The following is a 15,404-nucleotide window of genomic DNA, read 5'->3' as shown; positions in this document are numbered from 1 at the left end:
TTGCAACGGCGACATCTGGTGGCGCAGTTATGACACTGCAGGTTCAAAGTAAACCACTCGTCTTGTCCCTGCACCCCTTCCGTAGCTCTCCCAAACTTGGCGTGCTGCTGACGCTTTGCTTCCAAAGGTGGGGAAACTGGTGACGGTGGTAAAGATTGAAATCAGTATGGATCACCAGCATCTTATCAGTGACTGTCTAATACACATTTTCACATTTCTGACCGAGGAAAATTTGATCAATGCGTCAAGCGTGTGTAAAGTAAGCGCTATCTCTAATTTGCGGAAGTCGCCGAAAGAAATATTCTGTAAGGAAATCGTTTGTGTCTGATTTATTCTGTGTACTTTCAGGAGTGGCACGAAGCTGCAGAGAGTCCATGGTTATGGAGGTGAGTTATCAGCCCTTTCGGTATGTTTTCAATTCACTGCCGAGCCGATGCTTGTGTGAATGATGTTTGCATTACATTTCTATTCAAGTGCGAACAGGTACTTGGGTCAACACAGAAACCACTTTTTTTTTTTTCTCCCTCAAAAAGTCTTCGTTATCAGCGCGCATCTTGGCCAAAAAGTTCGTCTCACCTCCGGGTCAAACCACCAAAACATTCCACACATGTCTCACAGCAAGGTTTTGAAATAACAGGAGCGACAAATGCTCACAAAAGCAGCCCCACTCATGCCACAACAATATAATAAACTGACTGTGAGCATTTAAAGTTTGAATGATCACGATTTTACTTTAAAAACAGATATTCAGTTTATCAAAACTGAGTCGGATATGCAGCAGTTTACTTCAGCGTCCCTTGCTTTTTATGTCTTTGCATACAGTCATTTAGTTTTGAAATGTCAAAGGTTTAAACAATTGTTTGACTTCCCCACATTCTAGAGCGTTGATAATATTCCAAAATAAAGATCTGGTGTGTAAGCATCTTCTGGAGTGCCTGGACTAACCCGAGAAGTCCACAGGAGAAATCTCTCCCCACAAAACTTTCATTCACAAAGATGAAAATATACATAAGTTACCGTTTGCCTGCCCCCCATCTTCATTACTCTCTCAATTCATTCATGAAATGCGGTTATCGCATCTCATCTGCGGTTTTACCTCAAAATTTGTGCCACAGATGCCCGAGAGCCTCTCTCAAAGAAAGACCAAAAGGTTCACCACATACTCCATAATTTTAGCCCTCACAGACCACTTCTTGTAGTCCTCCTCCCTCTGCCATTCTCCTCTTGCCGTTCTCGATCCACATTTTTGACAGTAATAATGCAATAAGTAATATGTGACTTAAAACAGCACAGCTTGGTAGGCTTTGAAATTACAATCTGCTGTCTTATGGCACAAAATCTGTCACTATGATACGTGGAACAGTTTCTTTTCCAACACTGTGTGTTAGCATCTGAAGCTTGTGGTGCAAATATATAAAGATTTAGCTTTTTTAGGTGATGTGGAATAAATGAGAAGAATTCCCAGATTTTTTGATAACTTAATGCATTTTGTGGTAAAGCCATGAGAAATGAGTTAGCAACAGAAAGAAACCATCCAGTTGTGTGTTCCGTGCAGGAGGATGTGTCTGCAGCGCTGGAGTTTCTGTAACCCCGCTGCCATACGGAGGGAAGATGTGAATCACTCGTGGAAGACATATTTTTTGCGCCGTTGCCACCTGGAGATGAAAATGACAAAAGGTCGGCCGGGAGCTTACATTTGCAAAAGCCTAAGAGGGCACACGGGTATGTTTCCTCCTCTTTTATATCACAGATCTCTTGTGCATGACTCTGTTTTGCCTTGCATCGTATCTGTGTGTGAAACATCTGCTCTGATCAGGTAAGGTGGTAGGGCTGGCATACCTGCAGGGGACTTCCAGCCAGCTTCCAGACCTCCAGAACAACAGCCCCGTTGTATGCAGCGCTTCCACTGATGGCACAGTCCGAGCTTGGAACATCCAAAGTGTCAGTGTAACATCTTCGGCGTCATCGTGCATAATCAGCAGTCATACAACAATATTTTTTTGCGACATGTTTTTTTTGGTGTGATGGCGCACATAGATGCTGACATTAGTTTTCATATCTGACACTAATTGGTTTTGTAATTATATGACATGGTTTGCAACCCCAGTGAAACAATTGGAACATGACACAGGACCTTTTTTTTTTCTTTTTTTCAGTCCGAGGTCCTGTGGTGCAGTCCTGTGCAGAGTGAGCTGACCCAGATTATTTGCGATGAGAAGCGTGAAGTTGTGATCACGTCAGACTGTACAGGCCTCATTAAGACCTGGAGAAGCCAGACTGGCCAGGAGATGGCCTCCTTTTCTACCGCATCCCCACACTGTGCATTACTGCAGTACAACATAAACAATGATTGGTTCCTGACAGTAAGTTGTTCATAAAGTTACCCGGCTACAGTTTTAAAAATCATTCTGGAGTTGTTGTTTTTGTTTTAGTCAAGTGACATTTGTTTTTTTTTGTTCTACTCTCTTCCAGGTTGGAACCAGTCAGGGATCAGTGCGCACACTAGCTGATTTAACTTTGACTGAAACGTCCAACATAATGGTGTGTGACACCTTTAAAGTCAACACACTTCAGGTTTCACCCGACAAGAAATGGATCACTGCTGGAACTAAGGACAATGATGACTTAAGTCCGAAGGTATTTGTGGTTGACGGCATGTGTTTCCTGCTCTGGTCTGTTTTTTTACCACATTACCTCAGTGCAAACACAGGGAAATAGATATTAAAGCAGGAAACCATTTCCGCATGTGTTGTGGACCTCCGTGTTGTGGTTTGTTGCCAGGTGATCTACACTGAGAGTTTGACCTCTCCGTCTGAAGACGAAGATCCTCTGTGCCAGTCTGTGCCAGTCACCGGGTGCCAGGCCGCTGTCTTCATACCCACCCAGCCTGCCAGACTGGCCATCATCCACCACAGTCAACACGGACGCAACAAAGCCCTCTCTGTTCTCGACGTCAGCATTAAAAAGACGAAGTACAAGTCAGAGATCCAGGGTGAGGCCTGATGTGCATAATGACTTGAAAACTGCTTCAGATCCAATCCCTGATCATTAGGAAACAATACTCAGCTGGAACGGCGGCACTACATTTGTAATACAAGTGCTATAGAGTTTGTTCATTGATCGGTGATATTTCGGGGGCATTTCAAGAGAAAACAGAAGTAAGACATGCCAGTCATTCCACCTGTAGCAGCCTGAGTAAACCTGAATACAGTGCACTCACAGATGCTTTTCAAGTAGGGGTCTTCAGTTTGACTGTGTGTCAGACCATTCCTTTAATTGCTTATCTTATCCACATGTAAAAAGAAAAAAGAAAAAAAGTACAGACTTGAATTCACCATGACTAATTTGAGCCTCTCGTCCTTTTTAGTCCAGCAGGTGGAGTCCTTCCCCTTGATGCTGAACACCTGGTCCTCAAAAATCCTTCTAGAGGCCAAGAGCAGCAACTGCATAGTGGTGGCAGCTGATGAGCAGCTGCTGGTGTACTCACTGAAGGGAGCCCTGCTTGCTAGCTTTAAAGATCACACTATGCCCATCTCCTCCATATGTGTGGTAGGCTGTTTCTCATTTACGCTTCAGACAAATTTCCCCTCACTTGTTCTTAGTTACGGTATATGCAGTTTAGCACATCACCTCCGTGCAACTTAAGGGTTCCTAAAAGGTTTCATTCCTCTGCATGTATGTAGTTTTCATTCCCCAAAGTATAAAAATAGCACTATAGCTTAAAAATAAAGTGTTCTGTTCTTCAAAGCACTTTTTTTATTTAAGATAAGTAGTTCTAGCCTGGTGCATATGGGGGATTTGCTGTAATTCCTCTTTGGTTAAATTTTGGTTTAAACAAATACCTCTATTCAATAAATTGGAGCAAATTGAAAGAAGCCCCAGTAGCCTCTTGTAGTTTTGGAAAAAAATGTAAAAGTGATTTTTAACAGTTGTATTATGTACTTGATTATAGTTCTCAGGAAAAAAAGTCAGCATCAGCAGGTCGGACCTTTGAAAAAAAACATTGGAAATCCAAATTGCAATCAGTGCATCTATCTTATTCTCCCCATATTTACAGGATAGTTTCCGTGTGGTGACAGCCTCGCAGGACCTCTCCTTACGAGTGTTGACATGGAGAAACGACAAGGACCATGGGCTGACCCTGGAGAGTCAGTACCACTTACTGGGAGGCTCTCACACAATGTCCAGGTACTGTATTCTGTTATATTTCACTGCCTGGATGTATCAGCTGAATAACAGTGTCTGTCTTTGACGTGACATAGATAGAATCTGACATTTTCCCCATTTTCTTGTCGATCTGTGGTAGAGGGTTCACTCTCGTCGCCTGTGACTACTCCAGCATTGTGGCTTCAGTGGAAGGGAAAGATGGGAAAGACGTCCTAAAAGCTTATTTTTTCACATCTTGATTGGCGCAGGAAAACGCTTGCCTGCAGCTTACACCACCCACTGGAAAGGGCAACATTTGAACTGCTTATCATGCACTGTTGACTCGAAAACAGCATGTTCTTCAGTTGGACCTTGTTTACAAAAACAGAAGAGAATGTATCCTGGGTACAGTTAAGAAACGCAATGGTATGGGAAAGGCAAGGGCCAACTGTGTGATCATGCTTGTTAAGAAATAACTCTGTACAAAGGTTTGTGGTACTGAATGAGACCAGGTTTAAGGCGCAACGTGTTGCATAGAATATTCTGGTCACTATTTCTTTAATGTGTTACCTCCGCTCTAGACTGAGGTGAAAATAAAACAGAGGCAAATAAGTTATGCATTTGTTATCATCAGCTTAATGAAAACATCTGTATTAACTCAATGCTAACAAACGTGGCTTTTTACATATTAAAGGATTTTGACACAAAGGCACGGAAGCATTTTTTTCTTTGTCGTGCATGCAGTGCACCTCACATACAAGACTGGCTGTACTCATGTTCAAGATAAGGGAGACGTTGGTGTGTCCTCTGCTCTGATGGCTGTATATCGCATGTCCTCAAGCACACAGCGCAGGACTGTAGTCATAGACTCATACACTTTGCTCCCATCCTCTGAATTAATGTCCATCTGTGAAAATACAAAATAGATCTGCTGAAACAAATCAATTATGAAAGTGAAATGGTTGTTTACACGAATTTGACTGAATTCCGTTCATTGGTTTTCTTACCCATGTGAAAGCCTTGATGGTACGACACAGAAAAGCGTCTTCGACCTCTTTTGATATTGTCAGCATCTGAGCCATGCAATCCAGTATGCAGGTTAATGTTTCCTTGGGGGCCTGAGAGGAGATTACAGCTTGGGTTAAACTTGACAGTTTTACAGTGGTTGGTGGTTTTGTTGTCAAATTTTGAATCGCAACAGAGTGAGGTCTAACCTGGCCAAGTGTGTCGAGAACAGTTTGAGCATCGGGATTGTTAGGGTTTAGGGATTTGGCATCATGGGCTGAGATGACTGGCTCTTGAAGCTGCTCCAGCCAGGCCCACATGAGTCCAGTCAAGATGAAGGGGTCTCGCTCCATGCACAGCCTCTCCCAGGCACCACCTTGATTCAGCTCCGCCTGCACACATTTAGGCACTCGAGTTAGACACTTAACACACACTGAGGTGATGTGTGCAGGAGCAGTGTGTTACGTGCAGAGTTTCTGTGATATTACAGCAATTCAGAATTAATCTAGGCCGGGTTTAGTCTTTCAATGGACTGTAGCAGTGAGACACATGCAACAGTGTCTTTGCTGGAGCTGTTATCTGCAGTCTGTCATGCAGGACCCATTTCTACAAGTCTTCTATAAATACAATTTGCTACTATTGTTTATTAGTTACCTGCCAGGTCAACACTTTGCTCTTGTGCTCTTCTTGCCCATCAAGTAAAAGGTCCACTGCTAATGCCTGTGCCACAAGCAACCTCCTGGCTTCCAGAGACAACTCTGACTGCAGAGTGATATATGGAACCTCTGACTGCTCCTCCTCTCTACTTTTAGATGGCATCACATTTATCGCCAGCTTTTCCCTCTGCTTTGCCTTCCACCTGGACAACATGCTCCCCTTCACGATAGGTAGATCGTTTCCCATTGACTCGCTTCGCTGAATTGTTTTCCTCTTCAGTTTCTTCAGCACAATTGTTCCATCTTTTTGGCCTTCCTCATTCTTGATTTTCCAGAGGGAGCCCGTTGAGCTGTGAGACACATCAGATTGATTGCTGTTCTGACCTTGACTCGGGAATGCTGGGAGAGCAGCCCCCGACTTAGAAATGGAGGTCAGGTCAGGTTGTGTGAGGAGGTTTAACTGTGAGCCCAGCCGCCTCAAGTCAGACTCACTGTAGCTCAGACTTTTGCGATGGTAGAAGATGGGTGGCTCATTGAAATGTCTGGGTAAGGTGGGTGAACCAGGCAAGCGGAGCTTACTTTCAAGGAACTCGGGTTCCATTTGCTCGATGACACTGAGAGTCATTTCTATGTCCTGAATATCGGGGGCTTCCAGAATATCCTCCTCAATGACCTCCCGGTTCTCTGCAATGTCCAACAGCAGCCTACATACTAGCTGCACGATCTTAGGTAGGTGCCTCAACTCCTTCCTCTCAGAGCCATGCAATATGTGTCTCTGGCGGTTCAGGTACTGGGACAGGGTGACTGGGTTGGATCGAGGCTCAGCGCAGGCAAAAACGCTCCTCAAAGGGACAAGAAACTGAACAAACTCTTTGACACAGCGCAGCTGACCGCGGGTCTGGATGGAATTTGGCCGTTTGGCACGCACATACAAAATGGCCTGGTTAGCAGTCATTCTGGTGGCATAGGCCAAGAAAGATGCTAACAGCACACCTGCAGGCAAGAGAAAGACAGCAATAAACTCCGAGGTCATGGTGTGCAGATTGAAGATCAGCCTGTCAGTGGCATAACGCAGTTAATTGATTTTATTTGACCCGTTTTATACCTGTTCTGCCAAGACCAGCGTGACAGTGGACTGCTATCTTCCCCTCCTGCAGTGCAAAGGCCATCACCTTCACCATGTCCAGCATCGTGGTGAGATTGGCCACGCCGTAATCACACCAGCCAAAATTGTAGAAGTAAACTGAAATTGTAGCAGTTTTAGTTTCACTTATACAACTATTTGTATTTCGAATAAAGACCTGTTTGAATACGTACTGTTGTTTTCCATGAAGACCTCTGGGTGGTATGAAAACCCGCTCTCCGGCTCCAGAGGTTTTCCGCAGCTCGCATGCTCTCCAGGTATCTGTAGGTTGATCACGGTTTTAATACCATTCCTTCAAGTAAACACACACAAACAGAGCACAGAACGGTCCATTATTCCCAATTTCTTTGCTTTCTTAGAGAAGAACTCTGAGAGCTGCGAACGTTAAAACAAATATGTGAATACCTTTTGAATTGATCAATGACGTTATATTTTTCAATGATTTCTGTTGAAGGTCTGGACATAGCAAGAAGATGGTCAGTAATCCTAAAACAACAGAGAAACAGTCAGGCAGGTGTGTGAAGGGTGGATACAGTTCCGCGCCTGTCTCCGTCGAGCTATTAGAGATTATTTGGAAAAGCGACTAAGTAATAATGAGCCTGTTTACCAGGATGAGTAGAGGCCTTTTATAGCCTGTTGGTCTTCACTCCAGTAACTTGGGTTGTCGTACTTGCAGGTTTCCCCTCCACAGCCGATTGAGCATTGCATATGTCCAGGAATGACATATCGTATAGCTTCTCCTACTATAGTGTATTTTGCTCTTGGCGCTTTTACTGTAGTTATTTGAAGGGGAAAAGGAAATAATTAAAATCTGAAATCACACAAACACGTGGTTACATGTAATCAGCATTTTGACTGTAATTCATTTGCTCTTAAAATGTAGAGTAAAGTTTTTAGATCAGAGTTATCTGAAGTGAGTAAACATTTGAATACTCTCACAATCTTTGTCTGTATCTGTTGTCTCTGGCAAATGTGGGTTGTACTTTGACACCTAAATAGTTAAGAGGTGTCTAATCCACTGCAAATCTGTCATCAGGACATTATAGTAAAAATAGCTGCTGCTCTGACAGATTTGAGATGCCTTTTTAACAAATGCTTGGCAATGAAAAATCCCACCTGTACCTGATTAGTCTTGAAATTATCCATAAAAAAGGTACATTTTGTTGAGTTGTTATCTTTACTTACTGTATTCCATCAGAGATCCTGCTGCGTTTACATTGAGTGCCATCTGAACATTCACTCAGCCTAACAGTCATTGCAGAACCTGTACACACAAATAATTTACCTTGTTTTATTTTAGAACACACTTCATCATATTGTAACACATTTTTGAGGCAACCTTATCTTTCTGGGCCTAGTGTCTCATCAGTGTCCCACATATAAACACGTAACTACTATACACAGTGACAGTATTAGTTTGAGGTTAAGCGATCAAAATGCTTCTATCTTTGTCAAGACATGCTACAGAGAAGCACCTTGTAGTCACAATCAAAGATTAGCATCATAAATCTCATCAGGTCAAATATAGAGCAAAGATAGTCTATTTCAAAGGATTGGCAAGCTATCCTTCTTGGCTGATACTTCTGTGCCTCATTAAGTATAACATGAATCACTCTAGCATGTAAAACAATCAAGTTTGAGTTAAATAACTCTAAAAGAAATACATTCAGTCTAACCATAAATGCAAAAAAAAATTTAAGAAAATAGCGTCTAAGCAAAAGGAATGATTTACCTTGAGTAGTTGAGATGAGCTGCTCGTGGCCACTTTCTCAGAATGGAAATGGTTCACAGCTAGAGTTGCCAGCATTTCTGATACCAGTCTTCAGGGCTCTTACGCTACCTTTACTTCTCTCTGAGAAGTCAATCCCTTGGCCTTCTTGATTTGAACCTTGACAGATTATCTCTGCGTGGAGAAGTTGGGCAGCACAAGTACCTTCAGGATCCCATGTGGTATTTTGTGAGAGGCCATCTATGACAAATCAGGTATGGGATCAGATCAATGGCAGTATGTTAAATAGTATCAAAGATTGTGTCCTTTGCAATGTGCTCCATGCAAAGGCTCCTTCTGACACTCGACAGCTCCTGGGGGGTTAATAGACTATTCTTGACTCCTCCCAGATTAGACTACTAATCTTATTACGCAGCGGTATAAAAAAGAGTACCCACTCCTCAACAAAACTGAATGCACATAAGGATTGCCTTTGGGTCTACCAGATAATGTGTTTATTGACGCTTATAATCATCACTTACCATTAGACCTGACTAAATGTTAAACAGACCAGATCCACGATGTGTGGATAGATTATTTGATCAACTGTATAGACGTGTTTTGTTGTCAGATGACATAAATTTGTTTGGGACATTTTTCATGGGAAGCTTTAGTGGATTTTTAAAATCAGCAAACTTAATCTCTGATACAGTGCTTTTACAAACTGTGTTACCTTAGTGACATGGCAAGTGGATGAAATCTTATTGGCTTACCTGGCACCTTACTGAAGCTGGTTAGCTTCAGACAAATAAGAGGGGATCAGTTTATCACACAGAGCACCGAGAGACCTCAAAGCCTGTAATCCGGATGCACAGCTAGAGTGCTGCAGTGAAAATGGACAGAAAAAAAGATTATTAGACTTATTCATATTTGCATTTAAGTTTTGAATATCTCTGCAGTGTAAAAAAAATCATCTACACTTCTAAGGTGTCTTTTTGATGTCTTTAAAGGTGATGTCAGTTCTTGTGTCTTGACTTAATTTTGATGTTTTGAAGAATATCCTGCTCTCTGTTCACTTGAAATTATTCAGAAAGTCTCACTGAACTCCAAAATCATAGTCTACTGTCTTATTTGAGCTTAAGTGACAAAAACATAATAGAAAAATATACAACCGGCAAAATGTGAACATTAAATAAAATCATGTGTAAAAATCTGTGAATATTATTGATCTTGGAAATTGTTCAAATATATTTCTGATGATTTTTTCCGCAATGTTTTCCCCCCCTCTTAAACCACATTTTCCCTGTAACCCAAAAACCAGGGACAAAGGCACACCGTTTCGTTTCATCAACACTCAGTTATATATTGAAGTGCATGGACAAGAGCCAGCAAAGCAGCAATATGACAATAACTGCAACCTTTCTTTTCCAGAAGAAAAACAAATGTGACAGCAGAAATATCTTCACAAGAGACATATTTTGTGAAACTTCTAAACAGCTGTGCAATGCTTTAGATTTCATCTGAGCACTGTGAGCAACTCTTTCAGACCATAAATCTTAATGCTCCGGCTTGGCCAGCCTCAATGGAAAAACGTGTCACTTTTTCTTTTTTTTTTTGCTGGTAATGAACCAAGTTGTTATGGAAGTCATGTTGTAAAACAATCAGCAGTCATGGAAGAAATATGTTAATCCTCCCCCTCGGAATTACTGCGTGACACTGTCTTTTCTTCTTTTTCTGCTTGAATGGCAGTAGAAAAGTATTACAAGCTAAAGTATCAAGAGTAAAAGGATTAAAACATTCATGTGCAACATTTCAACGATTTAGCAAAGGCAAAGATAGTCAAATATATTCATTGTTTCAAAATGAATTAACAAACATGTTTTCATCAGTAAAATCAATTCCTGTTATCCAAAATATAATTATATAATTAGAATATCATATTACACGACAATCACAATGTATTATAATATCATAGTATTGCTATGATATTATAAATGTCTTCTTATTATCATTACTTTAAATGGCCTTGTTCCATTTATATACAGAAGGAAAACCCGTAAGCCAGTTTGCAAGTTGCCCCGCCACAAAAAATACCTCAATACCATTATTTACACTTTTTTTGTCTTGTTACAGCTTCAGAATCTTTGCCCTGAAAATTCAATTAAATTACATTTATATAGTGCCAAACTCCCAACAAATCCCTTCGAAAATGCTGTGCAAATAAAACTAATCACAATCCAATTCATTGTAATCTAATCAAATGAATTTGATTCTAAATTAGTCCAATTCATACAAAAAGTTGCCCTGCAGAGTAAACTAACAGATTGCATTGAAACTTCTCTTTGATCCAGTTCCCTGTCCTGAACATGCAAGATGTGGCGGCGGAAAGAAAACAAAACATTTAACAAGGAGAAACCTCTGTCAAAAGGAAGGCGGTCATTTGCCTCCGTCAACTGGGAGCTGAGAGGACAGGACAGAGGGGACAACAAGCACTATCACACCAGGCCAGGGATATCTGTTAATGACAGCAATAATGTCATATGTACATGGAGAGTAAAAAAGAGCAGAGGGCGGAGAGGTGCATCGTGGGAGGTCCCCCAGCTGTCTAGGTCTATAGCAGCATAACTATGGGATGTTTCAGGGTCACCTGAGCCACACCTAACTCTGAGCTTTACCAAAAAGGAAGGTTTAAAGCCTAATCTTAAAAGACACTTCTGAGGCGCATACTGGCAGCTGGTTCCACAGAGAGGGGCCTGATAACTGCAGGCGCTGCCTCCCATTCCACTTTTAGAAACTCTAGGAACCTCAAGTTAACCCGAGAGCAAAGTGCCCTGTTGGGAAAATATCAAACTATGAGATCTTTAAGATCTGATGGAGCTTGGTCATTAAGAGATTTACATGTGATGAGAATAATTTTAAATAAATTACACAGATTTAAATGTTAATATTAGATTAGACATATTTATGAAATGTCAGGTCGGATACAATGCATGCTTATACATTAAAAAACTAATATATGATAAACTCCAACTAACAAAGAATTATATAATTGAATAGAATATTTTACCACGGTCAGCTATAAAGAAGAAACCTGTTTCTTAAGATATTAAGTAATGGAGAAACAAGGTGTCATTGTCCAGTTGTTAAATGCGTGATTACCACATAAACTGTGTGTGAATATGCACTACCTGTGCGTCAAAAGCTTAAATGAAGTACTTTCCGACAGATGGCAGCAGATATACGTCTACAATTTACAGAGCCCGTCTGTTCGTTCCATTTCTATGACAACAACCGGTTCGGTTAAAACGTTTCCGTGCTCCACATAAGCAAGTCACAAAGACTCATGGGATATGAGTTCACAAGGCAGTGACAGCAGGTTACTGGTAACGACTATCAGCTCTACTTAAACTACATTTCCCTAGAAGCACTACGAGAGGGCAGGAGCTCCCCCAGCTGATTGCGTGGGCGTCTCATTTCAGCACACGGACAGTTCAGCTGTTTCAAACAAGACTACCGGAAATTGAGTCATGCTGCTTTCAAAATTAAGCATATTGTTTTTGTTAGTTCGAGAGTGAAAAAAACGACCATTTTTGCACTCATCAAATAGTTTTCAAGCCTACAATTTGTGCCGTTGTGTCTACGATTTTAAACCAAATGTAATTCTGCTCACACAATGTGGCCTGGAGGCTAATTTATCCGGTCAAATTTTATTTTATTTTGAAAGCAAGTAACCGGAAATAGCATATCTGGTCTCGGATCTGGGCAGATGAGTCTCAGAGTCCCGGCTCTATATCTCCGACAAGCCGGGGAGAGGCAGAGAAAAAACGCAGGAGCGCAACGATGGAGCGTTTCTAAAAGATAACAGCGAAGTCCGCTGTCAAAGAAAAATAATCCGGGTCATCCACATGACCAAAGAAATTAGGACGGATACGAGAAATCCAGATGTAAAAATCATGCAATTTAAATATCGACGAATTTGAGCAACCGCTTCTTCTTCAAGGTTATACCGCTTGAAGACGCCCCATCATCTTCTCATCGCAGATCAGCTAGCGCACGTCGGTTGATCTTCACCGGTACCGATCATGTCCGTGGAGGAGCGGGGCTACCCCGACGCTATGCTGCTGCTGGAGGCACGGCCGGAGTGGCTGCGGGCAGAGATCGAGCGTCTCTCCCGGGAGCTGAGCGAGACCACCAACGAGAAGATCCAGGCGGCGGAGTACGGGCTGGCGGTCCTGGAGGAGAAGCAGCAGATCAAACAGCAGTACGATGACCTGGAGGTCGAGTACGAGGCCATCAGACAGGAGCTCGACCAACTGAAAGAGGTAAGGCTGTTTGACAGATCACACAATATGACGACCAAATGACAATCTTACTTTGGATTACCAAAGCAACACCTCAACATCGTTGTTAATTTTTTTTATTAGTTCCTTTGATCCTTTCATTCCAATCAGTCATATTCAGTGTTTTAATCACCACGCTCATAAAAGGTTATTTGCTGTCATATTTGAGCAATCATCAGCCCCTCATCCTACAAAGTCAAAACTACAAGTGCAGGATGGAATACGTCCTGTCTGGACGACTCTACACCCCCATCCCCTCTGTTCTCAGGGTGTCCCCACTGCACCATCACCTTTATTTATTTATGCACCTCTGAGGCCTCCTCTTAAAGATCATTGACTGGCTGACTTCTTAGCCTAGTGTGAGTATTTAAAAAAATTTTTTTTTAGTGATTTTCTTTTTGAAATGTCATCTGAGGCCATATTTAACATTTGAGGACGGTTTATCCTGAGCTCAGGCAGGCCCTGAATTGGTGCTTCAGTTGGGAAGGGCGTGGGTTTGTTTGAATTTTTGAACCTTCCCGCTAAGAAGTGAGCAACTTGCAGAGGAAGCCAGACAAGTTACGACCGTTGGGGAATGGAAAGAATGTTGAGGGTGATGGTTAAACCGGCCCTTGAGAGTCAGATAAAGGATGTGTCTGTTTTTCTGAACAATAGTCCAGCTTATTCTCCACGTCGTATCATGCTGTTTCCAATTTTCTTCTCTAGAGCAGGAGTTGGTCACTGCACTGTTATTGCAATGGGGAGAAGTATGACATGAGAGTGATGTCAGATAGAAAGCCCCATCAACTGCTGCTTTCCTTTCTGTACCCACGAGTAATCATGGGGATAAAAAAAGATTCCAGCTTTGTCACACAGGCCTGTTCATGGGTGCTCACATCCTCCTTTGATGTATGAGTTCCTCATGTGGGCTCTCTCTTCGCAAACCAACCAATAGCTGACGAGAGAGCTTACTTCATCGTATCTCCCTTCGCTCCTTGCCAGAAATCTGCTCATCGCCTCTTTGGGTTTTTGAGAGACATAGCAATGTTTTCCAGCTCTCTGCTTCTCCCTCTTGTCTGTGTCTTCCTGAGGCCCTCTCTCTAATGGCTGTTAAAGCCCAGAGGAGGAGGAGGAGGAGGAGGTCTTTGGGCTGTCGCAGCAACTGCTGCTCGTTTTTCCCATGCCTTTTTCTTGGCATGAAGATCTAGCTCTGTCACAGAGGAATGACAGCAGAAAGCTCTGAAAAGAAGAAACCCGGCTTGAAACGGTCAGAAGAACTCAACCGAATTGAAGCAAATTCAAAAAAGCGGGGGGGGGACTGTTGGAGAATTGTTCTTGTTTTGCGGAAATCGTGTCAAAGGAAGACATCCTAAAATTCAAAAGATTGTTTCTGGTCAGCTGACTCATAATGGAGTCCAGACAACCGTTTGCGTGGGTATTAAATCTCATCTCTTAGCTGAAAGCTGTGGCAGAGGTTTTATTCTTTAGGCGCGATGTAGGTTACATTGGTAGCAGATCCTTTAGAAGGCCTCATATATGTTCTCCTTCCTCCACTGCCCAACCCCCAAAGCCAGCCTCTGTATGAAGGGCAGAATTGATGCTATCACAAGACGAGCATAAACACACTCTGACATGCCTCCCCTCATCCTCTTTTATTGTCTATCGTAGACCATCGAGTGGTGGGGAGCAACACAACATTAGCTACTGTCTCAAACTGCGGTGAAAAAGGGAATATTCAGTTTCCATGCACAACTTAGAATTCAACACGTCACAGATGTGAATGCCAAATGCCATATCAATCACCCTTATGGCCTCTTTTGTTCGTATACGTGAGGGGGTTTGTTGGTCAAACTCACCAACATGATTCTTCTACAGCTTTGAGTTGTGTGGTCAGGTGTAAATGCTATGCTGCCGTGGGTACACAGATACTGTTTACACTGGTGGCAGCAATGTTTGAGAGTTCCTGCTCTTTTGAAAGACTCAGACGGACTTGAAAAGATTGTCTGGGAGATTTGCAGAGTTGCTAAACACACAGGATCCCATCCAGTGACCCTCCACCTCTTCTCATATTTGCTGGCATGTGCAGACGCAAGACTAAAGCAAATCTTCAAGATTTGTGAGCGCTCATAGCAGTTTTAATGCGCATGAACTCTACATCAGAAAGCAACATAACAGAGTGAACTGCTGCCATTTGGCCAGTTTTCACTTCCTCGCTCATACTTGGACATGGCACTTGTGCATGTACACCCCCCCCTCCCCAACACACACATAAACCCACCCACACGCACACACTGCTCTTGAGGCAGGGAGATGGAGGAATTCTGTCCATTCCGGTTGCTTAGTAACAGCCCTTCTCGGTGCCTTAATTTCAACGGCCGTTCTGCTTCTTCAGCAGGTGCTGCTGACTGAGTATGATAAGCAAAGAC

The 15,404-nt window shown here is 42.5% G+C and overlaps 3 protein-coding genes across 6 annotated transcripts in view; 2 read left to right on the top strand and 1 right to left on the bottom strand.

Annotated features, from left to right (window-relative positions):
- The first annotated feature begins 104 nt into the window (after nt 1-104).
- Nucleotides 105-4,752, top strand: fbxw12 (F-box and WD repeat domain containing 12). The gene is made up of 10 exons (XM_072366525.1): nt 105-259; nt 349-386; nt 1,556-1,722; nt 1,817-1,941; nt 2,157-2,363; nt 2,473-2,637; nt 2,782-2,992; nt 3,368-3,549; nt 4,058-4,188; nt 4,307-4,752. Exons 1-10 carry the CDS (start codon nt 167-169, stop codon nt 4,404-4,406), a joined length of 1,419 nt encoding a protein of 472 aa, XP_072222626.1. The 5' UTR covers nt 105-166; the 3' UTR covers nt 4,407-4,752.
- A 65-nt stretch (nt 4,753-4,817) lies between these two features.
- On the bottom strand, nt 4,818-8,917 carry ptpdc1b (protein tyrosine phosphatase domain containing 1b). The gene is made up of 10 exons (XM_072366524.1): nt 8,684-8,917; nt 8,137-8,215; nt 7,559-7,724; nt 7,357-7,437; nt 7,125-7,243; nt 6,913-7,050; nt 5,806-6,800; nt 5,361-5,543; nt 5,154-5,264; nt 4,818-5,053 (listed from the first exon to the last, which is right to left on the bottom strand). Exons 2-10 carry the CDS (start codon nt 8,177-8,179, stop codon nt 4,925-4,927), a joined length of 1,965 nt encoding a protein of 654 aa, XP_072222625.1. The 5' UTR covers nt 8,180-8,215; nt 8,684-8,917; the 3' UTR covers nt 4,818-4,924.
- A 3,520-nt stretch (nt 8,918-12,437) lies between these two features.
- Nucleotides 12,438-15,404, top strand: part of LOC140272408 (protein bicaudal D homolog 2-like) — a 39,240-nt gene continuing 36,273 nt past the window's right edge. For all 4 annotated transcript variants that reach the window (XM_072367843.1, XM_072367842.1, XM_072367841.1 and 1 more), the window contains exon 1: nt 12,438-12,981. In XM_072367843.1, the coding sequence (XP_072223944.1) occupies nt 12,742-12,981 (240 nt within the window). In that variant the 5' untranslated portion in view covers nt 12,438-12,741. The remainder of the gene's footprint in view (nt 12,982-15,404) is intronic.

Source organism: Leuresthes tenuis, unplaced genomic scaffold (genome assembly GCF_036924035.1).
Source record: "Leuresthes tenuis unplaced genomic scaffold, fLeuTen1.0.hap1 SCAF_16, whole genome shotgun sequence".
NCBI lineage: Eukaryota > Metazoa > Chordata > Actinopteri > Atheriniformes > Atherinopsidae > Leuresthes > Leuresthes tenuis.
The sequence above is the reverse complement of the archived record's forward strand: the minus strand, read 5'-3'. Positions and strand labels throughout refer to the sequence as shown.